The sequence below is a fragment of the Hyaloscypha bicolor genome, assembly GCF_002865645.1.
Source record: "Hyaloscypha bicolor E unplaced genomic scaffold K444scaffold_153, whole genome shotgun sequence".
Taxonomy (NCBI): domain Eukaryota; kingdom Fungi; phylum Ascomycota; class Leotiomycetes; order Helotiales; family Hyaloscyphaceae; genus Hyaloscypha; species Hyaloscypha bicolor.
Window position 1 is genome coordinate 324,243 of NW_020194655.1, and position 27,031 is coordinate 351,273.

Genomic DNA, 27,031 nt, shown 5'->3' on the forward strand with positions numbered 1-27,031 from the left:
GACAGGATTTGTAACATACAAAAGCGCGAACATTGGGTTCAATGAAGGGAGGATAATAGACGAAATTGATGAACATAGTCTTCTTCGACCCTTGCTCTTTCCGAAGCTTCGTCTTCCTTAGCTTGAACAGGGGAGATGTGTTACAGTAAATGGTCGCGTGGTGATAAGGTTCTTATCGCACCTTGAAACATCAAGCATTATGCAGCCTCGCCGCATCTCCATCTCTCAGCGCGCTCCTCAACGAGCCTCATTATTAAACCTCCATCCCACGCGGGTCGTCTTGTATACGCGAGCCGCAGACAAGAGATCTGTCTCCCTTCCTCTTCTTCTGCGAGCAAACGACAGCCTCGCCCTCGCATTTCCATCCTGCTCTACTGCCTCCTCAACAATCACATCATCAAAGGCCCCCCCATCACCGCTGCATCTCATTCACGTATACGCGAGTACAAACGCATATCCCTCCCGTATTTTTATTGCAGAAGCACAAACAGCACGATGTCAGACACAAAAGCAGAATCGATACCACACTCCCCAACACCAGGGAAAGACCCACCCCTTCCAACATGCGCAGAGCCTTCCTCGAATCCCTCCACCTCTCCAAGGGACATGAATGATAAATCGACACAAGAAATGCCGCCCCCACCAATACCGAACGCAAGACCAAAACCACCACCGCGAATAATGACAACCCAGCCCTCCTTCACTGGGTCTAGCTCGCGGCACCCTTCTCTCACAACCTCGAGATTCCATCAAACCTCAGCGGGGCATTCTTATACACAGACACAATCCTTGCTGTATTCTCAGCCACAACCTCAAATTGAAGAAGTGGAGAGGCCGCCGTTTTCGCCGTTCTTTACGTTGATCAATGATGCCAGCAAAGAAGGAGCAGGGGAGACAATACATCCTCGGAAGATCCATTATATTTTCAGCGACGACGATACGAGTGAACTGCTCACCAGCTCGCTCATACATTCTCTACACCCCACCAACTCACCGTCCGCATCACAATCACAATCACAATCACAATCTGTGTCCGCCTCGAGGGAACTGTCATCCTCGAAAACATCGTCGAGCTCCTCTGCGGGCATCAAGAACCGGAGGCCCACGAAAGAGAAACCCAAAGCTGGGATGAAAGAGAGAGAGGAAAGAGTGGTGGTTGTAGACATCAATGAGGATGGAACGGGCGTGAAGAGCGTGAGTTCACTGAGCTCAACATGGCAGGTGTTGAATGCGAGTATCAGCAATGCACCGACATTCGACTCCACCTCCTCGTCCGACGATCCTGCATCGCAGAATATGCAAGAAAGAGGACTGATGCTTAGAATCCAAGGTGTCGGAGTCCAATCTTTGGTTTCTGGGGATGTGGTGGAAGAGGGGAAGAAAGATGGCAGTGCGGTGCTGGGAGAGGAGGAGATGAGTATCTTGCTTGATGGCTTTGATCGCAAGATGGGGGTTTTGCGGAAGATCATTGAGTCGAGGACGTCCAGGGAAGAGCTTGTCGGCGGTGGTGACGGACTAGAAGAAAGAGAGGAGATCGGGGGAACTGGTGGGGATATAGCGGAGGGACCAGGAAGGAGGGAGAGTGGAGAGAGTGAGGAGAGGGAAGTTGGCAGTGGGTGATTCTTTTCCGTTCTTGATTCTTGATGTCGAGGAGTTAGGTTTGGTTTTGGATTCTACACACGGAAGGAGTTGGCGGTTCATTCTTAAGGCATCATTCATGGCGTATGGGTTTAGTGTTCTGGTATATACCATTCTTTTACTTAAGCCAGCTAGCAAGCCATCCTCTCAACCCAAGAAAACAAATCTATCCGCATCCAACTATTACAAAGTTCCCTGCCACATCTCACTCAATATTCCCCAAAACCCCGCCCCAGTAAATTTTACCATGAAAACTCAGGCCCTTGACTCACGATGCTCTTCGCTCCCGCTTCAAGGACCAGATCAACGAAGGTGGAAGTGAAGCATCATGTGGATAGGTTCGTTGCACATCGCACCTCGCATTTCTAAATAAAAATCCCACTTGAAACCGACGGTGTCGATTCTCTCACGAAAACCCTGAGACTCGAGTTTTCTTGTTGCACATTAGTATTGATTGGCAAGATACATTATCAATTATCGCAATCAATTGAATTCGATTCACCTCACCCCTTACGAAAAGCACGGAGGGGGTGGAAATATAATAGGTATTCATTACAATAGATCCCAATCCCAATCCACTGCCAGACTCTCAACTCTCTGGTCCCGATTTAACTCAATCCATCCATAGAACGAGAGACAGAACACGGAAACTGCTCAGCTGGGCAGGAGAACCGGTCTCTTTCGCCGTCGAATGGGTTTGGTGTGATCTGCTCTACCACGTATTCTTTGGTATCAAAGGTCACTTCGCATACTGTTGCGGTAATGGTGCGGCGGGAGATTCGTGGTCAAGAAACGAAAATGTCCATTAAACGTTCCTAATATCTATAACAACTCCCGCCAACTCCTCCTTCGCCTATACAAGTCCCCACTCCTCTTAGCTTTCCTTCTTCCTCATCCACGCCCCAGAAACGAAAGGCCACGAAAACCCCATATCTGCATCAACTCACCAACTTGTCAACACCAAGCTCGCCGGGATGTGACTCCCTCTCATGCCAATCTGTTATCTTCTCCACCCCCGCCTGAGGGCTCATAAATGCCCTGCTCCGACCCCACCAATTTTGACATCAAAAAAACAAGAAAAAACGAGCGGTATTCATACAGCAGAAGCTCCCCTTGCTGTCGAGGAACGTCGGAATCAAAAGCAACAGACAAAACGCCTAGAATGCGAGAAAAGGCACTTCTCATCATAAAACACAACTGACAAACAATAAAGCTCAGACCAACAATGCAGCAAACAAGCAAAAAGCAATGATGTGACGTGCCTGCACTTAGGCAACAAAACTCCTAATCATCTTCTTGCTTCCCCCAGGAACCCACGCCACACCAGGCTGGACAGGCTTCGCAACTGTGTTCCCTCCAGACCACGGTTGGCCGGATAAGACGCGGTGGGAAGTGAGGCCCTCAGTGAAGTCGGTTATTACATAGCGCTTGGCGTTCTTGTGGGCGCCGGGCCCGAGGGTGAAGTACCAGGCAGCGACGGCAGCGGCGATGATGACTATGATGAGGACTGAAGGGGGATTTTGTTAGCGAGATCTTCTTTCAAAGTAGGTGCAAGGGACATACTAGTTATGCACAAGCACCACCACTTCCACTTCCTCGTATTTCGCGCGTGCACGATCGCTGTGCCAATCTCCTCATTCCCCTTGTCCATATTGTCGACGACCTCCTCGCCCTTCATTTCGATATTCGTGACCGCCGCCTCTTGCTGCATGACCAGGTTATCCATCTCGTTGAACAGCTCCGCCAGCTGGATCATCTGTCCCTCGATTTTTTGAATAGCTTCGTGGCGAGATCGAACAGCGTTCATGGTGCTCTGAGCCTGGCCCTGTCTGGTCGAGTTCATCATCGCCTGCTGGAAAACCTGCTGACTTTCGGGATTCTCTACCGCCTCTCTGACCTCCTGCTCCGAAGCATCAGGGCGGACAATTCGGTATTGACGTGCGCTCTGCTCGTTCGAGCGCTGTCTGAACTGTCGATCGATCTGCATGTAATCCTGATATGTATTCTGCAGGTCGCGCCTGACCTTGCCAACCTGAGGAGCATTTCGTGGAGCCCCTGATTCGGGCATCTGCCTGATGGCCTTCACCTTGGTCGTCAGATCGTGGTACATGGCCAGGATCTCAGTGGCTTTCTTCTCGACGTCTCCGACGCGGGTGCCATTGGGATCATTGAGTGCGGCAGCCTGCAGCGTCTGGATTTCGCCAAGATTGTCCTTGATTTTATTGATTCCTTTGGTGATTTCTCCGCAGGCGTTGAGGATCTGGTTTGGGTTTGCTTGTCGCCCGAATTGGGAACCGTTTTGTGCTAGAGGTGCCATTTCGACGTTTTGACCTGCAGGCAGGAGGTGATCAGCTAAATTGTTCGGCATATCAATTGGGATGGAAAGAGATATAGGAAGAAATACCATTGTAGTCATCTCTGCCTAGGAGTGGGGCGTTGTAGTTTTGTTGACGGCCGTAGGATTGTGCTGGGTTGCTGTAGGAGGGCTGGTTGTATGAGGGTGCAGCGTCTTCTCGCTCGTCGAAAGGGTTCGGTCGTCCATATCTATATTAGACCCCGTGTCAGTATACCGTGCTTGCTCGTATGAGGGACTCGAAAGGCTTCGAAGGACTCGCAATTGAGATCGTGGATTCGAGAATCGAGGTTGAGGAGGAGACTAACCCGTACTGCGACATGATTGTTAGTAACAAAGTTCTGCCAGAGATAGGCTTTGTCTTGTGCTGCGAGTGATATATCGGAGGATTGAATGTCCAGAAGTAGACGTCAAGAGGGAGGAGAGAGAAGGTCGAAACACGCGAGATAGAAGTTGAAACAATGCACGTACACTCATCTTGAACTGCGTTGACCCCCTAAAGACTCGGTTTGGGATTGGTGGGATCTGCGCGGCGGAAATCTCCTCTCCCGCCCTGGTGGTGTGCGTGCCGAGATTGATCCTCCGCGAGGTGTTGGTGTTGGTAGATCAGGCCGCAACTCGATATACTGTACTTCGTCGAAATCGATTGCCACTTGTTTGTTGTTTGTCCGTTTGTTTGCAGCGGCTGGTCGGTTTGAGGAGAAGGAGGACAGAAGCGTGGGTGTAGGAGGAGAGGGCGCCCTGACAAATGATCCCCAGGCCAGACGCGGGTTGTGCCAGGCTATGTACCTCCGTAGCCGAGAGACGGCGTCAGGAACGCCCGCAGCCAACGACCAGCTCAAAGACAGAGGGGCAGCGCAGGAGTATAGCCACACTTTGCTGCGAGGGGACTGGATGCTGCTGGGCTGCCGTCGATCGCTTTGGGTGCGTGGTGGTGCTGGGTGCTGGTGGCGGTGGTTGCAGCAAACTCAAATGTATTTTTAGGAATCTCACCACAGAGAAGAAGCTGCTGACTGCGTGAAGCCACGGGCACAGTTGTCGGACGAGACCGAGAATGAATCGAGTGAGGAACGAGCAGCGGCCAACACTGCACTACTTCAGTGTCTCGACTAGACTGGCAAGGTAAAGGCTGGTCGGCTGGCTGGCTTGCTGGTTGAGTCCTCTCTCGTACGATCTGCTGTGTCTGGGCTTTTTTCAGCACGTTCGTCGTCCGTTCTTTGCCCTCTATATACGCCACCGGGCTCTATCATGCGCCTGGATTTCAATCCGAGTGCTTGCGTCTCACACCAGCCATGCAATCGATCGGGGGGAATGACCCCCTTCTCCGACAGGCAACGCAAAAGCTCCGTGCCCATTCGTGGACCGCGGGGCGCAGTCTTGCGGCGAAAGTTGGTGCCGATAGACTATTGATTGAGGGGCGGCGGTATTCAACTATATGTTGGCGGAAGCCTGATTCAACGTCAATAGAGAAGCGGGGTGTGTGGAGCTGTGGAGAAAAGATGGAAAGTAATGGTTAGGCCCTGTCATGTGACCAATATCACGTGCTCGTTGATCTGGCCATATTCTATTATTTTCAGTTCGTTCTTTTCTGTTCGTCCTTCATTTGTGCCCAAAGGTTCTCGTCGGTATCCTGCTGCATCGCTAAAATCGGCCCGTTCAAATCTTCCTTTCTCAAATGCTGCTGCCAATATCACGTGTCTATCATCCCTCCCTCAAATGGCGTTCTTTCCGAGCAACTTCCCTTCAATTTCGCTCTAAAATAAGGTTCAATTATAGGCATTCTCTTTTCATTGTCCACTTAAAACCTTCACGAGACATTCAAACTATTATTTTCAAAAGCTGATGCCTGATCCACGTGCTTCAGTCCTGAAGTGGTGGGTTGAAATACGAGACATGCCGTCCTGTGATCATTGGCCATGTCTAGTGTGGCATAGTCTCAAAACTCAATTCAAGTTCTTGACTGTCCTGAACTTTGTTAACCCGCTGCCTGAGATAGTACCTTCGAGGACGAGTGAACCCTCGTGAGAAGCTTCGCGAGTGCATGCCATTCTTCCCATTCTTCCCATACGAGGATATGGCACAGGATCGATTACCAACAGCTGGTTGTGGTGTTGTTTCTGGTAGGTTGTTGGCTCTTGGCCTTTTGCTACATGCCTGGAAATTCACACTTGTCCGACCCTTTTCAGTTATCGAACTCGATAGCTCGATGGTGCTCCACGACCGAGGCAGCATTTTCTGGCAGTCTGTGTGACTACAACGGCTTAAGGAGGGAGGATTTCTTTCAGAGTAACGAGGCGCAATTTGGCGATCATAGGACAACGAAGTTTTAGAGAGGGTTGTACCAAAATTACAAGTCAAAAAAAAAAAAGGATTTTGCAAATTCTAACTCATCCGGCGATCATTATACTTTTGTGCTTGAAGCTGGTAGCAAGGGATGTTTACGCTGTTTGATAACGCGTAAATCTTCTTCTCTTCTTCGGAATGATAGCATCTACTAAGGGGATACAATTGTAGATATGTAGGTGTCTGCTTCTCTATTATAAGGTTCGGGGTTTCCACACGATATCCACTCTTCCTCATCTTCTCATTGCCTTATCTTCTGTCTAGAAATATAAGTGGACAAATTGTCTCGCAGAAACATACATGAAACCCCCAGACAGCCGGAGCAAATTCACTCTCATCTTCGGCATTGTAGCTATAAGCATCATGGTCTTTAGCTAACGTGTTGGGTCCAAGTCACGCGAGAAGCTTCGCTTCTAATAGGATATAAGGCCTTTACCGAATTCCGGGAGATGGCGCCGTCTTTTTGGTCTGACACAGTGCTAAGCTGGGACTTCATCTGACCACCTCGTTGGCCATAACTGTTTGATGTGACTTGTTCCGAAGGGTGGCATTAGCCTCATGTGCTGGGGACCGGGGTTATATGAAATAGTAACATGAGCCAACACCGACTCCGGCCCGCCGGTGGTGGATAAACTAGTCTTAACAAGGAGCCGAAATGGGCCCCTAACGCCTAGCTGTGGTTCGTTCTAGCTCCTGCAAGTTCTCGATTAGCTTCATAGAGACCTCTTGGATCCCTATGTCTTTAAGATTTAGCGTTCAATTTTAGAGAGAGACAGTAGAAGGGGAATATACAGTGCCCAAAGATATTGTTCAAGTAATAAGGACGAGTACTCACATAATAGAGATATCCATGTGAATGAAAGTTTCGTCGTTTCAGTGCTTGCAGTATAATAGAGGTCTTATCTTTCAGACAAACAAAATTTTAATCTTATATCTCTTTGTCTCCTCTTTGGACGAGCAATGTTTGCCTCACTTTCCACGACCCGCTTCTTATTTTCAAGCCCCGAAGAACCTCGACATACCGCTCATCTATGCATTGATCTCATTCCCGTGCTCCCGCAATGCTTTCATATGTTTGGCGTTTCCTATCTTCACTGCCGATTGCAAAGCACTGAGATTCCCAGGAGCAGCTGCATGAACATCAGCCCCTCTTTTCAATAATATCTCTATCATTTTTCCTCGTGTCTCGACAGCTGCGCAGAGTGCATTTCCAAAACTGCCTCCTTGAAGGTTTACATCAGCACCCTTGTCCAGGAGAAATTCGACAAATGATTCAGACCCACAGAGCACCGCTGCCTGCAAAGCGCTGCCATATAAATTTCCTCCTCTTTCATTTATATCTGCGCCGCTGTCTAAGAGATGTTGTACGATTTCTCGATTTCCGCCAAAACCTGCAGCTTCAATCATATTCTGGTGGCAACCGCCCTTGATGTCAGCCCTCGCACCTTTATCCCAAAGCATACGAAAAACAGTTGCGCTGCCTGAAGCTGCAGCAGCCTGGAGAGGGCTGCCGTAATGTCCAAGTGGGGCATTGACATCAGCTCCCCGACTTAGCAACAGTTGGACCACTTCTTCATTCCAAGGGACATTATCACAAGCTGCCTGAAGAGCGTTTCCATAGTATCCGCCCTGAGCATTAACATCTGCTCCAATGTCCAACAATAGCTCGATCACGTCAGGACTTGAAAAATTTGCCGCACTTTGCAGTGCATTGCAATATGTGCCGCCTCGTGCATTTATGTCCGCTCCCTTTTGCAGCAATAGTTCAACAATAGCTTTAACATTCGAGCGACGCCCTTGAACCGCAGCTTGGAGTGCAGACCCGTGATGTTCGCTCACGGCATTGACTTTTGCACCCTTTGCTATCAGCAGTCTGACAACTTCTTCGTTGCCAGCATGTGCGGCTGCCTCTAGCGCTGTACGTTCAGATCTTCCCACCGTTCCTTCTTTGCGATTTACTTCTGCCCCGGAGTCGATGAGATGTTCTACCAATTCCATTGGTCCGTTGGCGTTGCAAGCGGCCTCTAGAGTGTTGCTGAATTGGTGACTTGGCTTATTCGTTTCGGCTCCTCTCTCTAACAATAACTTTATGATATGATCATGGCGTTTCACAACAGCAAGCTCCAGTGGTGTCCCTAGGCGACAATCTTCTGACTCAAGGTCAGCGCCGGAATCGAGTAACCAACGGACTAGGTACTCATGCCCGCCTTGGACAGCATGGTGTAGTGGGGTCCCTCCAAACCGATCCCTGACTTCTATCTGTCCCCTTTCCTCAACGAGGTATCGGACAGCACTCAGAAGATTGCAGTCTGCAGCCTTGTGGATCAAATGCATCCATGGCACAAGGTGATCCTCGTATAGCCTGCGGCTTGCTTCGAACATGACCTTCCAGGTCTCGAAGATACTAGGTTGCCGATCGGATATTGGTATCTCATCCCCATGTGAGATTTTAAAAGTGACGGTTCCAATGGGCTGGTCCACAAGTACTGGAAGATCGCTCTGAGATATACCGAGGGACTCTGCCCTCCGTGCATGGAGAAAGCAAAACATGACGGCGTATCGGATGAAAGGAAATTTCTCCTCTACTTCATGGGCCTTAGGGACTGGTGCAATTCCGTAGGTCATGCTGAATTTCGCGATCTCTCCCAGGCGTAAATATCCGAAGCACGTTCTCGAGAGAGTATTTTCACATCTCCCTAGAGCCTCAGAATCAGACAGACACGACGATTTCGGACCTCCCATATCAGACAACAGACTTTTGAGGCCTCCCTCACGAAGGAACTCGTTCACGGTCTGGTGGATTAGTTGAACGGTGCTGCCCTCAGCACAATGCTTGACCTCAGCCAATCCACCCGACAAACTCCTCGTAAGTCTTTGCATCCTCGCATCCGACTCAACGAAGTCGTTCGACTCTTCGATCCTCTCTTGGCCTTCCTTTATAAAACGTTCATTACACGCCATTGCAATCCTTATCTCCGTCAAACTTAACGGCCGCTCAGCGAGACACACCCACTGTAAGAACAGCGCAGCCTTCTCCCTCGCACTCTCCTTCACCTCCCTCTGCAAGATACCCTCATACATCTTGAACAGCTCATTGCTCTCCGTCTCCACTAACCGCTGCACATCTGCAAAAGAGGAACTCCCATCATTCAACTCCTCTACGATCCTCTCCATCCTCTTAACAACCCACAAAAAGATCCCATCCGCTGTATCAACAATCGCTTTCTCGAGGTTCATTCTCACTCTCTCGTCCTGTATTTCCCAGTCCTCGACGCCGATTTGAAAATGATAAGAGACAAATCTCTCAATGTCGCGACGATTCTCGTCTTGGATGGAGATGTGGAGGCCGTCTCCTCCAACTACAACAACAGGGTATTCTCGACACGAGATAACGATCTTCGCCCTTCCTCTCACCGGATCAGTTAGCTTCTGGAAGTATTCCCGCAGCGAAGTTGCGGCCTTGGCCCCTTCTTCATCGACCGCTTCATCTAGCGCGTCGATTAAGATCACCACTTCACTCTCTCTCATTTCCTCCGATGATACAATTCTGAGGAACAGCGATTGCATTTCATCAACTGTCCACACTACAGTCCTTTCCACATTATCCTCCTTCTTCTCATTATACGCTGTCAAGATCGTCCGTCTCGCTGAGAGGCTCTGCTTATACAGTTGAACAAGCAGCGAGCGAAACATTCCAGTCGGACACTTTTGGAGCCAGTCCCCGTTTTCGTGGAAAAAGAAGGAAAGTAAGATGCGTTTATATTGTATAGGTTGCTGAAGATGAAAATGGTAGAGGAAGGATAGCAGCGTGCTCTTTCCGGTCCCCGGGTGGCCTTTTATGTAGAGTATGCGAGTTTGGGCTGATGAGGCAGCAGAGTTTGCTTGGGACCAGGTTAAGAATGAGGGGTGAGACAGAATCCAAGCGCAGGTTTCTGACAGTGCTGCGGAGAGAGAGGAGAGGCGGTGGGATAAAGACGGGAAAGTGAGGGAAGCGAGACATGGGAGGTCTTCTGCTAGGAGTTCGGCGGTGAGTTCTATGCACCCGGGAGTCAGAAAAGTGGATATAGTTTGCGGATTATATTTGACACTTCTACTGACTATTTGTTATTTCGGAAGTAACCTCCTTCAGCTTGTTTACAATTTTTCTGTAGCCATTGCTATCTTTACTCTCAAAACAGGCGACTTCCCGGTGGTTGCACCCCTGCATAGGGACCGAGACTTCTCCCGCAACAAACATGCGTCCGCTCGTGTCGTCGACGATCTGCGTAGTAGTAATCAGCAGACAATCAATTCCGCTTCTCCATCCATTACTTACCTTCCCCGAAATCGGCGGTGTACTCTTCTGCTCTATGAACGAGAAAATCCTCATGTTCCCGGGATGCTCTTTAAAATCATTCGATATATCAAGCAAGGTGGTCGATCCATGGGCAAGTGCCTTGACCATATCGGATCTCATTTTCCCCGTGAATCGGGATAAACCAGTAAGAGACAAGTTCAAAATATCTGCGCAAACAGATAGTATTTTCGCGGGATCGGAGCCGCAGTGTGGAGTTGCGAGGAAGAAGATGGCGGCTGTTGATGTGCGGATGTTCGAAAAACGCTTGTTATTTACGACCGTGATATTAAGTGCCTAAGTTGAGGTAAGTGAAGAGGTTATGGTTGAGGAAGGCGTGGGGCATAACGCACCTTCTTAACGACAATCCCCCCCATACTATGGCAAATGAACACAATCGGCCGTTTCTGCTCCTCATGATTTTGCCTCACATCCCGCAACTCTTCCAATAGCGAAGTGGCATGGTCATCAATCCTCCCTTTCTCATGCGAGAGAAAGACATTCGCTGGGTATCCGTACGAAAATATCCTTGCACCGGGGACTTCCTCCGGGAGAGAATCTCGGAGCCAAAAGTGTCCATTTGAGTGTGCCCACGTTCTGTATGCGCCTCCCCTTATGCCATGTACGGCGACGATGTCGATGGGGCATTGTTTCTCTGGAGAGATTTCATCGATTTCAGCTTGAGGAATCTGGTGGATGAGGTGGAGGCCGATGCGTTCGATTGGTACAGATTGCCGTTCCGCGGATTTCCTTTTCCCTTTCTTCGCTATCAAGCTGACTCTTGGAGAAGCTTTCGAGTCATCGAGGGTACTTGTCTGTAAGTGTTCGACTTGAGGACCGCAGGCGGGTGTCGCGAGCGCTGCCTCTGGTATCTCTGAGCCCAAACTCGAGGAGGGAGCAGCAGAGAAAACGCAGTCTGAGGAGGGGGGGAGGGATTTCGAGTGGTAGATGTTTGTCTTGAGCCATTTTCGAAGAGAGATCTAAAGTGATCGTGAAGAGTCAGCACTAGTTGTTCTTTGATTGTCGTCTTTTGGAAAGAAGAGGAAGCAAAATGATGGGCTTTGCGGGCTCTGTGATTGAGGCGTCCTTGGTAAAATTTCTCAGCGGCCGATGGGTACTTACTGGTTCCATGTCTGAAGAAAATCGACGAGTCTCAGTGAGCAAATCTATGGAGAGATAGATCTGCCGTCGAGAAATCAACCGGGCTTGCAGGAAAAGGGATCAAAACAATCTGCTACTTGAAAGCATCACTTCGCAGGCAGCAGAAAACAGACAGTTCGAAGGCTCAAGGCTACTGAGAACAACATTTCGCCTCCCTCTCTGCCTTGAGGTCACGGTCGAGGAAACAGACTCAGCCCCTCTATGCACAAATTAGTGTGCGAAGCGTCAGCAAATTCCCGGGGGTTCACCAGTGTGGCTTGGGGGCGTTTTGCAGACCATTCAGGCAGGGGGCTGTTTTGAGATTCTCGGGGAACTCAGAAATTCGGTCCGGTCCAGGATACCAGCATTTGACAGGCTTTCACGGGCAGGCTTTGCTCTCATCTTTTGTAGGTCTTGTGACGTGTGAGAATTAGGCTCGCACCACACTTCCCTTGGGCCAATAGACAGGTGAATACGCCTAATCACGGTTAAAGGCTGGATTGTAATCACGTGACCTCACACACGTGACAGCTATTCAGGACTTTTTCCGCACTACTTAGGCTGCTCAGGTGAGCCGAGGGTGAGCCAAAGGTGATTAGCACCTGAGTTGAAGCGGCCAGGCTTACTAAAACGACCTTGAAACGAAGATTAAAGGATTAGAGTTCAACTATCACAGAAGTTTTGCCGTCCGGGCCACTCTTGGCTTTGCGTCCGGCTTTGATTCCACGACGTCTATGACCAAGTCAGCATCCACATCTGCGACAAGAAGTCAACAAGTACTGGATCTCCAACCGCGACTGGAAAGACTTCTGGCACCAGGTACGGGCCCGTCATCTACTGTGCTAAAGCCTTCGAAAGCTTTGGTTGTGATCTCTTTCTCGAAGTTCGGTGCTGCTACTGTGGTTGGACTTGCTCTTTTCACTGCATTGCTTTAAGCTGTCCTTCGGACCTTTGGGATAGAATGGCGCCCAGAACAGGGGGTGGACTAGAAAGGTTGGATCATTTGGACAAACTGCATGGATGGATAGCGAGAGGATTTAATAGTTCAAGGAATGAAATTTGTGCAGCAGCGGGAAAAGAAGACTATCAACATTCGAGAAGTTTTCTTTCTTCCTGCAGCTTCCAATCACCCTCTCCGTCTCATTAGCAGCCTACATTCTTCGTGAAATCTCCCCAGGAAGGGGTTAATAGATAGGGAATAGGGGCAAAATCTAGCCCCAACCGGCAAGCACTAGCTCGCGTCCAATACCTATGCTTCTTCTCTTCACAAACGATGCAGAAGACAAGCTCGAATCAAACAATTGAGATGAGACGAGCGTTCTTGCCAGAGTCCGGAGCCGCTCCCTGCATCAGCCCATGAACGTACGCCTCCCCAACAAGTTGGTAACTCCCATTTCCCACAGGATGAAGCAAAAATGGCGGCGACGCTCCGCAGATAACCTACAGCTCGTCACCCTACCTCACAGATTTGAATCTACGCCCAAGATGACCAGTATTCAGAATAAAGAACGCCCTCGCGTAAGCCTCCGCGCCATAAGATACTTGATCTCGACAGCCAATTCCTCATCTCTACCCGCTTCGCTAGCCTTCAAGGCTCTCTGAAGCTTCATGAAGGCAGCTGTCCCCTGGTCGGTGGTATATTGACCGCTCTGCAGCAAGCGAAAAGCCAGCTGGACCTTCTTGAACTCTCGCCCGCACGGCAACCAAGTTTGTCCCAACGTATTCGGTCCTTCGGAGTGAGAAAATCGAGTCGTTTCCAAAAGTAGTTGAGTTCTTCTACCACCCGATCCTCTCTCTCTTCTAGCGTGTTCAAATTCCCTCAAGCACACCTTTCATGATGTCCCATAGCACTGCGTTTATCTCTTTCTGCCGCAGGATTTTGATTGTTTTCCCGCAGGTTGCGGGTGCTGGATGCTGGGCTCGGAAACTGTCCTTCAACAGTGTCCGCCAAAAAACTTCCATCCGACTTTGTCGCATGATCTTTGTTGGTGCCCGTAATCCTCGCGCAGAAGTGCCGCCACACGCTGGGCGCGGGACTCTTGGTCAGATCCATACGCATCATGTGCAGTCTCAATGAAGACCTTGAGCCTTTGAGTTATCGGAGGGCTTGGTATGTCTGAAACCGCTGGAAGGCACAACAAGAACGTCAAAATGTCCTTGAACATGCTCTTGCTCTTGGGATCAAATCTAGCAGTATACTTGACTTTGCCAATGCATGAGCCACGAACTTCGAGACTGCCATCTAGTATAAATGATACATGCATGAGCCCAAAGCCTTCGGATGCATTCCAGGGAAGCAGAATTGTATCTTCGATGGGTGTTAGAAAGGCTTCGGCGCTAAAATCAAGAACCGATGATAGCAAGTCTTGTTGCTTCCGAGAAGATGGATCCTGTACCAGGGAGAGGAGGTCTAGATTCCCGGATGTATTGATGATAAATTTCGCCGTGTCGAGGTACATCTCCTTCAGTGGACTTTGATAGTTTGGTACTATGGTATTACCGGGACCGAGAATTCCAGACGAAGAGGTTGAAAATTCCTCGGAAATACCCAGGAAGGCGTATACTTTATCTCTTAGGTCCGATGCCTCAGTCGGTCAGAACTGAGACAGGAGTCGGCACAGAGGAAGTGGGCCAGCCCCCGGTTTACATTTGAATGTCGAATCTTGGATCCCAAAACCTGCCCTCACGTTCTGCGTCGCCTCAAAGGTTCGCGGATCCCAAACTCTCATCGGCTGGCTGCTATAGAAGGCAAACGGGTTTTTGAAATGCATCGTTGATCCGCAATCGTATTGGCGGTCAACGACTTCCTTCTCCTCATCGTGACCTGATTCGACGCTGGCCCTGCCTAAACCTCCCAGGTCGCTGGTCCATCTGGTCTTCCTAAGTCTGGCCGGTACTTTAGCAACCCCATCTCGGCGGCACCGTTGTTTGATCTCTCGGATGAGTGGAGGTCCACCACTTTCATACAACACTTGACTGGATAATGGAACTCTTCATCCACAGAGAAATCTCCAGCTACACTTCGCTTCGGCTCCGCTGGCAAAATTTGGAGGACCGTAATGGAAGACTCGTTGGGAAGTGGTGAGTATGGGTATACGTTTGTCGTCGCTCCTGGTTCCGATTTTCTGGGATTCAATATGGGAAGTGCGGCAACGGATTTCGGTCTGTCCATCAATCTTGATCCAGCCAACTGCGGTAGCGAATGCAGCAGAGCATCGGGGCGAAGAAGAGCTTGAGGCGTCGAGTGTTCGTCCATTGAAACATCTCCAAATGTTATTTAAATTTCAAGATACGATCATCAAGTCATCTCAGCAAGGATTTTGGGAATCGAGAATGAAAGAAAATTGAAGCCGAATGATGGTAGTTGAAGGCAAAAGGCATCAGGAAAGTCAGTGCGCGAGGGGTAGTAAGGTTTACAAACCCGGCGGCTTGGGACGTCTAAATTGGGAGGGAAACGGTACAAATTATTGCTTTTCCCAATACAACAGCGCCGCAGGAACTTTCTGTGGCACACCGATTGCACTTGGTACCGTAAAACCCAAGCCTCACTCAGTTGTGGAAAGTGGGCTATTTTTGGGCTACAGAAGTGGCCCGTTCCTTGGCAACCTCGATCGCATACTTTGCGGAGCTGTCAACCTTAAGAGCAGCGAGCTGAAAAGGCTGCGGATAAGTCAACGCCGCCCAGTAACATGGCGTATAGGGAGACTGATAGATGCAACCCTTGAGGGGCCAGGTTACGACTTTTTCTCACGATAAGGCGTGAGAACAATCCTTCCAAAGCGCGCCTCATCAGCCCAGACTTTCAGAAACCCGACGTAGACGGTATGGCTTTCAGTAACTTCAGGAGCAGGTGACCCATCATGCTTGAAACGTGCTTCGAATCCGCCGGACATGGAGGCATTGTAGAATTCAAGCTGCCGACCCTGGGCGTCAACTGCTCTGTCGCAACACCCCCAACACAAGTAATTTGGATAGCGTGGGTTGATCTGAACTGAAGTATGGCAGATAGGATATGTGCTGTGAGGCTGGATTCTTTCGCGATAAGGCGTAAGTACGGTTCCGCCCATGCGTCCTTCATCCGCCCAAACTTTGAGAGCTCCGACGTAGACGGCATGGCTTTTGGTGACTTCGCCGGCAAGGCATCCATCGTCTTTGAAATGTGCTTCAAAGCCGCCGGTACTGGATGTTTGAAATGTAAGCCTTCGGCCATGTGCGTCGGTTGCTTTGTCGTGACATGACCAACACAAGTAGTTTGGGTATTGTGGATTTATCGGGAGGGAGGCTTTGCAGACGGGACAGGAGGTCTGCGGTCCCGTAGGCTTAGATGCCATGGTATCAATTAGCTTCAGCCTTTAGGAAAGATAACCTGATCGCGGCGTGAAAAGAGACAGAGTCAGGAGGAACACGCTTTTCAGACTTCACTCTCCGTCATAGGCGACATCACTTTGAATCCGTGTTCTTCGTTGATGGAGCGGATAACAGCAGCTAATTTATGCGATCGTATCCAGTTCGACTTGGTGAGAGGAAAGAGGAAGCAGAGGGTGGGGGAGGAGTGGCACGTGCAGGATGCACTTTTCCGTGGACACACACGGGAATTAGGTTGATTCCAGGTCGATCAAGAGTGTCGATTCTGACTAAACACGACAGAACCCCTCTACATCAAATCGTTCGAATTTTTGCTACTTAAATAGCAGTACTCCTTTTTTTTTTGGAAAAAAAAAAAATGAGAACTACCTTTTTTAATAATACTCTTTAGGAATTTAATTTTTTCAAATTATTGAAGTAGGTTAAGGTTTAGAAGTAAGGCACTAAAAATATAGCGAGTTCTCAGGGAAAGATCGCTAGAAATTTAGTGACCGATAGCCTAAGTGATCGCTAAAGCCTTTATTCTCGTGCTATATATAACTTTTAAAAGAATTGCACTCTCTCTTAAGAAGAAAGAAAAAATAATTACTAAAAAGAAAGAAAGAACTACAAGCTTCTAAGAGTATATAAATTTATTAATAGTTCAGTTGTGATTTTTTTTGCGTGAGGGGGTGCAAATACAGAGATTTTTGGTGTTTAAGGGCCCGTTTTGTAAACTTCAAACACCAGCAGTTAGTAATCAAACACTAGCTTTTGGTTATTACAAAGTTAAGTGTTTCGCATTTTTTAATATGCTAGCATTTGCTCTCATACAATCGCAGTTCTTTCAGAACCAGCTATAATAAGTGGTTCTGAAAATGCTAGCTTTTGGATACTGGCTTTTTACCCCTTCTTTATAATACTTCTTAAGGTATAATATTTTAATTATTATATAAATATTGTGCTTCTTATATAATTTCAATTATAAATTCTTTCTTAATAAGAAAGCTATAATAAAGTAATTAATTAATTAATTAATTAATTACTTTTGCCTTAGAAAAGAAATAAATATTAGGCTATAATATCTTATAATTATAAGAAGTAGTTACTAAAGAAATATAAGATTTAAGATTTAAGGTTATTGGAGATTACTCTGAAACTTCTGTAATTGCGATAGTTATTGAGTTTGTGCATTTTGCGAAACACTTTTAAATTATTAAAAGCTAGCTTCTACATCGAGTATTAAACGCTAGTGCTTGGTTATTGGCGAATGCCAGCAATCAAAAGACGTGCATCCGTACGAAACGGGCCCTAATAAGGCACCAAGCTGGTGTAAGTTACCGCCTAGATTAGTCAACATCGACTCTCAAATTTCTCAATCGACCCCAGAATCGACCCATGGGGATATCCTTAATTCCTGACACACACGTGCTCAAAGTTCTCCCTGTCGATGACGCTCACTCGCCACTCTCACCATGGGCGACTACTACTCTGAGAATAACTGTCGAAGACTAGCCGCTACCCCAAGTCCCAGGCATAGTGCTTGTTCGTGGAATGATCGCAATTCGCACGTGGATGGTTCAAAATGGTTGAAAGCCCAACTGTTGAACTAGCTAGCTTGGCTAGCATCCTTTCCTTCCACTCCAGGTTCAACCACTAATTCAGTTCGTCCGATTATTGGGTATTACTTACGTACGAACACACCAATCGTTTATTAGTATCGCCATTCGATTACGTTCCTTAAACGTGCGTTCAGGAATCAGATTGGTAAATCGTTCCCACCACCAAGTAAGTGCGGGGTAAATCACATGGTGGGGTGGAAATCAGGAATATAGCTAGGGAACCCATTCCCTCTGTTTTTTATGGAATCACTCTCCTGTATCTAGTCAAAACTAGTCATTCTACAGATTGTCAATCTCCAATATATCGATTTTCCACCGATAAATCGATCCCAGTTCAATACCAACCCAAGTCCGAATACGAAATCGGAACATCCCCCATACGAGTCATGGATCCTACTAACACCAACCAATGAGGTTTTCACACGCCTGAGATTATAGCTAGGCTAGTAAAGTTCTCCGCACGATGCTGATCTGCTTGAAGAGATTTGAGCATTTAATCGAAATATACAGGGGATCCGAGTTTGACGCTACCTGACCCTGGCAATTGATGCGAATTAAATAGGAGCGGACATATGGGATAGCCAAGGACAGGGTTGTATTTGTTCGGATATTGAATTCCTTTTCTAGAAACATACGCTATCTCTGCATATGGGCTGATAGCTCAATTTTATATCACGAAGTGTGTTGAACCATTCAAATGCCGATATGAGTATTTTTCCTCCTATAGAAAACATGAGGGGAAAACTCCTGGCCGCTTCGTTCGTGCCTGAAGGATCTTGATTTCCGAGATATCACTTTTGATATATAGGATGTATTGGCCCCTCCCACTCCTTTATTGTTGACTTTGTGTCCACCAGTTATCCAAGACGTCATTTGGTGTGCACATGTTTGCCTGATTCTACATCAGTAGCTTGCAATGCAGTTTCTTGGTTCATTGAGTGTGATATGCTGGTGGCTGGCAGCCCTGGCCTCAGGGCAGAACCAAACCAACGGAACCACCTTGCCAGTCGTCGATCTTGGCTATGAGATCTATCAAGCAGCCTCTTTCAATGTAAATTTTACTTTCTATACTTCATACTTGAATACATACTAATCGAGTTGAAGGCAACTGGGGGTTTTTATAACTTCTCAAATGTTCGATATGCAGCGCCCCCAACTGGTGACCTCCGATTCCGTGCCCCTCAGAAACCTTCCTCCAACCGCTCCGTCGTGCAGACAGGAAACGTCGGTCGAATATGCCCACAAAGTATCCCACAATGGGTTATTGAAAGCCTATTTTTCGTCGCAAACTACAGCTCAGGCCTTCCATTCAATGCCTCTGCCTGGCAGAGCCCTGGCATCTCGGTAATCGGCCTCCTTCAGGACCCGAGAATCACCGAAGACTGCCTATTCCTGGATGTCGTGGTTCACCAAAATGTCCTCAATTCTGCACGTAACGGGTCAAAGGCACCAGTATTAGTGTGGATTCATGGAGGAGGATACGCGGAGGGAAGCAAGACAGATAATGGGGTGCCAGGGAAGATTATGGCGCAAAACAACGACGTGATTTTTGTCACCATAAATTACCGCCTAGGCGCATTCGGGTTCCTTTCTGGGCCAACTTTACAATCAGATGGTGTCGCCAATGCAGGACTACTTGATCAGCATTTGGCTCTTGAGTGGGTGCAAGAGCATATTTCTAAATTTGGAGGCGATCCAGACCAAGTGACTGTTATAGGAGAATCGGCTGGCGGGGGTTCAATCTTGCACCAGATAACGGTAAGCCATAGCCCCATGGATTGGCCTCTTCAATCAAGTTTTAGTCGCCCCTTCAGGGTTTTGAGCTACGCTAATGATTTCAAATTCTAGGCGTACGGAGGTGTAAATGGCAAGGCCCCCTTTCGCCGCGCAATCCTTCAGTCTCCTGCGTTCTTCCCCTTCAGAGACAGTCATTTCCAAGAACAAGCCCTCGGAGACTTCCTCGCCCTCCTAAATGTCTCCACCATCGCAAAGGCTCGAACCCTACCCTCCTCGGCGCTCATCCTGGCTAATAAGCAGCAACAAGCTGCTTCTCCCTACGGCGAATTCGCATACGGCCCCGTCGTGGATGGCTCTTTCGTGCCCACCTTTCCCGGAAAACTGCTCCTGAGTGGTCGATTCGACTCCCAAGTTGAGGTCATGGTTGGACATAACGCAGATGAAGGACCTCTCTTCACCAACCCCGCTATCATCGATGATGCTAGCTTTCACGCATTTGTTGCTTCATTCTTCCCAACCATGGAAGATTCCCTAATCGAGTATGTCGAGAGCAAGCTCTACCCACCAATATTCGACGGAAGCCAGCCATACACAAACAATCTCGAGCGCGCCATCCTATTGAACTCCGAACTCCTCATTTCTTGCAATACTTTTTACCTTGACAAGGCCTTCAACAACCGAACCTATGCTTATCTCTTCGCCGTCCCACCTGCCACGCATGGTTCTGATCTTTCGTACACTTTCTACACCGGTGCATTTAACCCGAGCTATAATTTACCCACCTTTAACGAGACCGTTGCAGAGACTTTGCAGGATTTTATTTTGTCATTCGCTATGAACGGGAAACCGATGACAAATGTTGCGGGCGTGGACAGGTTTGCGCCCTATGGCCAAAATGCGCAGCTGATGGAACTCGGTACATCGAGCATTAGCATGATGACAGATCCAGCGGCTAATAACAGATGCAAATGGTGGGAATTAGGGTTAGGATGGCACAATATTGGACGGGGAAATTACACGGTATAGGGAAGCTCTGTAGCAGACTACGGAAACCTCGCAAAGCGGGTCCCTGACATACTTGACTGTATGAGTATGAGTATGAGTTAGATACAATTTGTAAGGAAGGCATTTACAGCTGGTATTGCCTTGCTATGTGGGCGTGAATGTCATTTTGCCTTGTTCGGCGAGTGTCGTTTGCCATTCTTACTCCTGTTTGTCATTGTTTTCGCTGCAAATGCTTGATATGTCTTCTGTCTCTTGAAGTGTCGACAATCCTCCCGACCCTCAGTTCATGTGTTTATTTCATTGTAAGTCGTATACTCTAATGCTGCTTGAGGCGGCAGCCGCCCGATAATTCTCGTGTCGAGGATTGATGCTCCAGCTCGATGTCTGTTTTTGAGCCAGCCCCGTGAATTGAGCTCAACGCCCGCTATTCTGGATTGATATGTTTCGTCTTTTTGTATGACTGAAGTGTATTTGGGTGCGAATCAGCTATGAAGTCTCAGGCCCGAGTTATGAAAGATGGCATGGAACAGTTGCTAGAGGGATTGGCGGTAGGTCAAATACGGACGCCGATCACAAAGTCGTGGATTGGAAGGGGAAAGTGTAGATTGCTTCCGCAGACCAGAAAGCTGGCCAATGTATGCCCTGAGTTTCAGTGAAGGGAGCCAATCTGCACCCAGCGTCAGCCCGCGAAGGCTGCCGCGCCGCAAAGAAGCTGGGAGCGGAAATGTGGACCGCTGCATCCCGACTTTCAGGGGCCTCGTACCTGCAGCTCCAAGGGATGCGTCCCGTCCTCGAGATATGGCTGCGGCAACATCCCTTGAAAACCTCTGCGTTGGTGCTCTCCCGGCATTGCGAACGCTTTTCATGACATGCGGACGACAACTGCGGTCTAACCATCCCTTCTCGTCCAAGAGCGGCCTATCTCCGACACTCTCAGCCTTTCCGGACGTCGGGCACACTAAAATATCTCTGGTGCTTTTAGATTGAGACTCCTGCGCAGCGCGAGGCACAATGTCTCATAGAGAAGATACATCGAGAGCCCACCTTGGATGGGAAAATTGTTGAATTGGTACTAGCTTACTAGTCCTTCCAGTACCAGGTTCAATTACTAATATTAGCTTCGCTACTCTCATTTATAATAGTTTACTATGGAAGCCTATGGAATAGCTCACTATGGAAGCTCAGGGAACGCTCACTAATATATATGAGTCATCTGATTTATAAAATACTGGAGGAAATCGCCACCCACTAGTGGGTATATAAGAACTATACTTTAGATTCTCTCCTCTCCTTTTTTTACTCTTCACTCTCCTGTATCTAGTCATTCTACAGATTATCAAACTCCAATATATTAATTTTCCATCAATAAATCGATTACTTTCCAATAGGTTATGAGCCCGGCTAGTGCTTTACTAAGCGATCCAAGCGTCACTTGACCTTAGTACTCACTTGTCCATTCCAAACCATTTCCAAAAATCATCAAAATCGTCAATTTTGGTGAATTATACCCATTAGTTCGGCTTCGCATCAGCAGAATTCGCCAAAAACACAGCCATTTTCGGTCAGAAATTCTCCGCAAAATCCAACATGCCGGATTCCAAAAAATCAACCCATATCACCTACAAAGGTACGAAAATTGAGCCTCTCTCGGACGACAATATCTACTCCTGGATAGACGACGCTATAAACCTCTTTATCATCAAAGATCTATGGCAATTTATCGATCCTAATTAAGCTCCTGCTCTCATAGAAGCAGTCCCAAAGAACGATAAATTAATTACTCGTCAAGTTGCAATCGCCAGAGCGGTACTAAGCTTACTTATTACCTATAATACCTGGCAATAATTTAAGGAAATCAAGCTCGCATACCAAATTTGGAGCCAGATTCAAGCTAAAGCTAAGTAGCTAAAAGCTTAAAAGGAAGCCCTATATCTTCAATAAATAGAAACTATTACGTTTAATACTACCATGGGAATAGACGACTTCATCAACCGCATTAGTCACAAAGTAGCTGAAATCAAGGAGGTAAACGGGTCGATTTCGGACGTTTCCGTATCCGGATATCTGATTCGCGGACTACCAAAGGAATACAACTTATATAAGCCCCTCCTGAATTCCATTAGAGCTAATATTAATAAATTAAAGCTGGAATTACTCAAAGCGGATGCTTCCACTAAAGAGGATAAGCTTAGGGCTAAAACCTCTAATTTCAACCCGGATACTACTCCTAAGGTACTAGCTGCCAAAGGAAATAATCAGTTAAATAATAAAAAACCAAAGCAAGCTAGGGATCCTAATACTTACTATATATTCCACAAATTCAAAGAATATAATATTAAAGACTATATTACCTATAAATTAGCCCAGGATTATTTCAATTCCAATAGAAAAGACTCCAATTCCACTAATCAGGAGGCGCCTTTAGCCTCCTAATCGCCTATTTATAAGAAAGCATATACTACTCAAAAATTAACTATTAGCGCCCTCCTTAGTAGCCAATTACCTAATAATAATTCCACGAATATCTAGTATATTAATTCAGGTACTACGGACCATTTTACGGGAAGCAAAGGCTCCTTTATTACCTATAAAGAAATTGATCCCTTTCCAATTACTCTTGGAGATAAATTTATAGTTCTTATTAGGGGGAAAGAAACTATTATTTTGGCTACCAAACCGGAGCTAAAAATATAGCTTAATAATATACTTTATAGCCCCTAATTCCGGAATACCTTCCTATTATTAATTCCCAAAATTATATAAGCAGGAAAAGATATTAATTTTTCTAAAGGAAAAGTCCAAGTTATTAATAAAGGAACCACTATTACAACTAGTACCTTTAGCCCCTCTATAGGGCTATATTAGCTTGACTAATTTGGTTCAGGGCATGCCCTAAAAGCGTCAAAATCGGAAGCTTTAGCCTCCCTAGAAACGTAGTACTAGTAATATAGATACCTGAATACGAAATATATCCTGGAATTAATAAACCATATCTATAGGCTTTAATTCAAGAACCAAAACCCATTCGATTGCAATCCATATAATATAAGCAAGATTACTAGGGCTAGTATAACTGAGCTATACCCGGAAAAACTACTTTTAGGAAAGTATATTATAATTGACTTATAGGGGCTATTAAGGGTTCTATCCCTTAGCAAAAACTCCTATATACTTTCCACTACTTGTAAAGATACCAAATATTATATGGCAATATATAATTCGGACAGAAAGAGCTACTTTACAGATCTTCAGGATCAAGTAACCTTCTCTAAAACCCAAACTAGGAATAAAGTCAAGCGCCTATACCTTAATAATACTTCAGAATTTGTATTAGGTCAAGTTAAGGACTAGTGCAAATTAAAGGGGATTCACTTGGAACCAACCACTACTTATATTCCTGAACAGAATAGTATTTCTAAACGCAGTATATATATGATTATTAAATTAGAGCATACGGAGCTAGAATAATCGGGCCTACTATACGAGTTTTGGGAGGAAGCCGCTATATATGGGATTTATACCTATAATTAATACTACTTACCCAAAATAGAAATAACCCCGTACGAAGCATTCTATAGGATTAAACCGGACATTTCTAACCTACAGATATTCGGTTCCTTAGCATATGTCCATATACCTAAGGAAATAGCTTCATAATACAAGTATATGGCCAAGGCCTTTAGGGGCATTTTTACTGGCTATAGTAGTTCTGGATACCGAATTTGGAACCCGCACAAGCGGATATTCGTTATTTCTAACCATTATATTATTAAAGAATATATTAAGGGAGTCTCACTCCTAAACCCAGCGTCCTAGCTATATAGAAGACTAGTAGGAACTACTATAGAATCTGATAATGGTTCTACTAATAATTCGGATAATCCAGATACAGATTACAGAAATACTATTATTATTAATACTGAAAATTAATAGCTTAATAATCTATTAGAAAACAATAGAGAAAATTACCCCGATACAGAAGGGGGTACTACTAAAAACGCATTACGTAATATAATCTCGGATACTCCTGACCTAAGCGAGCCCCCTGAACCACCTTCTGGGGAGAACCAAGAACCTGTAGTACCCATAAATACTTCTAAATAGGGTTCTACAAATCAGGAGGCACCCGAAATAGTCAGTTTTAGGGGTAAACTACTCCCTAGATATCCGAAATCAACTAGAATTACCGGAAAATCAGTGGATCACCGTACTTTACTAGTTACTAACCAGAATACAGAAGCTTCCAAAATTCCATCGTTAATTAAAGAAGCTCTCTCTGGCCCAGATGCTTATCTCTGGAGACCTTTAATTAAGAAGAAGCTAGATTCCCATTTGCGGAACCATACCTGGGATCTAGTAGTACGAAAACACCAAAAAACTATTAGATACCGCTGGATCTTCAAAATCAAGTCTAATGGATACTATAAATCTAGGCTCATAGCACAAGGCTATACTCAAGAACATGGCGTAGATTACTTTGAAACCTTCGCTCCTATAGCCAGACTTTCTACTATTCGAATCATATTAGCCCTAGCGGCTAAATATAGGCTTTATATTTAATAGATAGATGTCCAAATAGCATTCCTATATAGAGAATTGGATAAGGAGTACTATATGAAATAACCCCCTGGTTTTATCGAAGAAACGAACCTTATTTACCGCTTGCGGAAGAGTATTTACGGCCTGAAACAAGCCCCTAGGGTTTGGTATCAGGTAATCGATTAATTTTTCCATTCCATTGGTTTCCAGCGATCACTTAGTAATCCAGCGCTTTATATCCACCAGGAGCATGAGGTTAATCAGCTACCTCTCCTAATCGCTATTTACGTAGACAACATAATTATTATTAGTAAAAACATGACCTATATTAATAGCATTAAAGCTTAATTATATCAGAAATTCAATATAACCGATATGGGAGAAATCAAAACGCTTCTAGGCATGGAAATCGTACACTTACGGGACGGTTCGGTATTTTTACACCAAAATCAATACCTTATAGACATGCTTCTAAAATATCAAATGGAAGGTTATATGCCTATTACCACTCCAATGGCCGAACCTACAGTATCTGATGGAATCAATATCAATATTACGGAATATCAAAGTCGAACTGGATTACTTATATAGCCCTTTTTAGCTTCACATCCCGATTTTTGCTTTGCCGCAGGCTACTTAGAACATTCTAATTCATATCCTAAAGCGTCCCATGGCACCATACAGAAGCGTATAATGTGGTATATCAAGGGGTCACTTGATATAGGCATTTTATATAACGCTTCGTCTAATGAAGGGCTCATTGGGTACTCAGATGCCGATTACAGAGGCGATTTACAGGATCATAAATCAACCTCTGGCATGGTTTTTACCCTATTTGGTGGTTCCATTAGCTGGGCTAGCACTAAGCAAAAAACTGTCGCTATAGCCACTATTATAGCTGAATATATCGCTCTAACGCCGGCAATTAAAGAAGCTTTATAGCTAAAGCAACTGTTTAAAGAAATATCGATTCCTATGGGCCCAATCGAGGTAAAAACGGACGCTCAGGGAGCTATGGATCTAGCTACGAACGCCCGATTTTCGCAAAAAACTAAACATATTAATATTAGATACCATTTTATTAGGGACCATATTAATACCAAGGAAATCGATCTCAAGCACGTACCTACAAGGGAAATAACGGCCGATATTCTCACCAAACCACTCCCTAGACCCGCTTTTGAACTACTATAATCGAAGCTAGGGCTTATTAGCCTCACTGACGTCGAACCTCGACTGTAAGGAGGAGGCGTATTGAATTGGTACTAGCTTACTAGTCCTTCCAGTACCAGGTTCAATTACTAATATTAGCTTCGCCACTCTCATTTATAATAGTTTACTATAGAAGCCTATGGAATAGCTCACTATAGAAGCTCAGGGAACGCTCACTAATATATATGAGTTATCTGATTTATAAAATACTGGAGGAAATCGCCACCCACTAGTGGGTATATAAGAACTGTACTTTAGATTCCCTCCTCTCCTTTTTTTACTCTTCACTCTCCTGTATCTAGTCATTCTACAGATTGTCAAACTCCAATATATCGATTTTCCATTAATAAATCGATTACTTTCCAATAAAAATCATCTGGACTAGGTTTGAGATGCTGGTAAGCAACTGCCTCGAAATGTGATTTTGGCCTTCCACGCGTTGTTGTGCTTCCACTAATCTTGCCCTACAGTCTATCGAATCAATTATACGAGAAATCGACACACTTTTTGCTCGAACTCATTCAGAATTTCGATGATAACACCTATGATTGCGAGAAGGGACATGGATTGCTAAGGGTCTAATACATGAGCACACTTCAGGTTCTGCAAGAAAGAGGCGTAAAATTGATGCCCCTTCCGTATCATGGACCACCCCGGCAATCTCTGGAATTCACGAAAATAACCTTACAGCTCCATGTGGCCGCAGGAGCAAAGTAACATTCAGTCACCAAGCTTTGGACACCGGAAACATTCGCCTACTGTATC

At 46.2% G+C, this 27,031-nt stretch overlaps 7 protein-coding genes across 7 annotated transcripts; 2 read left to right on the forward strand and 5 right to left on the reverse strand.

Annotated features, from left to right (window-relative positions):
* Window positions 1–264: 264 nt before the first annotated feature.
* On the forward strand, window positions 265–1,891 carry K444DRAFT_170690 (uncharacterized protein). The gene has a single exon (XM_024870734.1). It carries the CDS (start codon window positions 496–498, stop codon window positions 1,618–1,620), a length of 1,125 nt encoding a protein of 374 aa, XP_024730317.1. The 5' UTR covers window positions 265–495; the 3' UTR covers window positions 1,621–1,891.
* A 695-nt stretch (window positions 1,892–2,586) lies between these two features.
* Window positions 2,587–4,526, reverse strand: K444DRAFT_170730 (t-SNARE). The gene is made up of 4 exons (XM_024870735.1): window positions 4,300–4,526; window positions 4,043–4,182; window positions 3,202–3,969; window positions 2,587–3,145 (listed from the first exon to the last, which is right to left on the reverse strand). The coding sequence occupies exons 1-4, from the start codon at window positions 4,311–4,313 to the stop codon at window positions 2,907–2,909; spliced, it is 1,161 nt and encodes a 386-aa protein (XP_024730318.1). The 5' UTR covers window positions 4,314–4,526; the 3' UTR covers window positions 2,587–2,906.
* A 2,999-nt stretch (window positions 4,527–7,525) lies between these two features.
* On the reverse strand, window positions 7,526–8,107 carry K444DRAFT_499017 (ankyrin; the record flags this gene model as incomplete). The annotated part of the gene is made up of 2 exons (XM_024873317.1): window positions 7,526–7,725; window positions 7,930–8,107. Coding segments are annotated over 2 exons (378 nt in total), but the record flags the coding sequence as incomplete, so codon positions are not given.
* Window positions 7,983–11,952, reverse strand: K444DRAFT_170878 (uncharacterized protein). The gene is made up of 6 exons (XM_024870736.1): window positions 11,790–11,952; window positions 11,021–11,647; window positions 10,650–10,964; window positions 10,433–10,595; window positions 8,538–10,368; window positions 7,983–8,484 (listed from the first exon to the last, which is right to left on the reverse strand). Exons 1-6 carry the CDS (start codon window positions 11,796–11,798, stop codon window positions 8,433–8,435), a joined length of 2,997 nt encoding a protein of 998 aa, XP_024730320.1. The 5' UTR covers window positions 11,799–11,952; the 3' UTR covers window positions 7,983–8,432.
* A 1,623-nt stretch (window positions 11,953–13,575) lies between these two features.
* K444DRAFT_170910 (uncharacterized protein) lies at window positions 13,576–14,459 on the reverse strand. Its single transcript, XM_024870737.1, has one exon. It carries the CDS (start codon window positions 14,264–14,266, stop codon window positions 13,742–13,744), a length of 525 nt encoding a protein of 174 aa, XP_024730321.1. The 5' UTR covers window positions 14,267–14,459; the 3' UTR covers window positions 13,576–13,741.
* Window positions 14,460–15,541: 1,082 nt separating this feature from the next.
* Window positions 15,542–16,138, reverse strand: K444DRAFT_646784 (uncharacterized protein; the record flags this gene model as incomplete). The annotated part of the gene is made up of 1 exon (XM_024885245.1): window positions 15,542–16,138. One exon carries the CDS (start codon window positions 16,136–16,138, stop codon window positions 15,542–15,544), a length of 597 nt encoding a protein of 198 aa, XP_024730322.1.
* A 2,410-nt stretch (window positions 16,139–18,548) lies between these two features.
* K444DRAFT_170929 (carboxylesterase family protein-like protein) lies at window positions 18,549–20,678 on the forward strand. The gene is made up of 3 exons (XM_024870738.1): window positions 18,549–18,824; window positions 18,878–19,531; window positions 19,622–20,678. The coding sequence occupies exons 1-3, from the start codon at window positions 18,690–18,692 to the stop codon at window positions 20,534–20,536; spliced, it is 1,704 nt and encodes a 567-aa protein (XP_024730323.1). The 5' UTR covers window positions 18,549–18,689; the 3' UTR covers window positions 20,537–20,678.
* The last annotated feature ends 6,353 nt before the right edge of the window (window positions 20,679–27,031 follow it).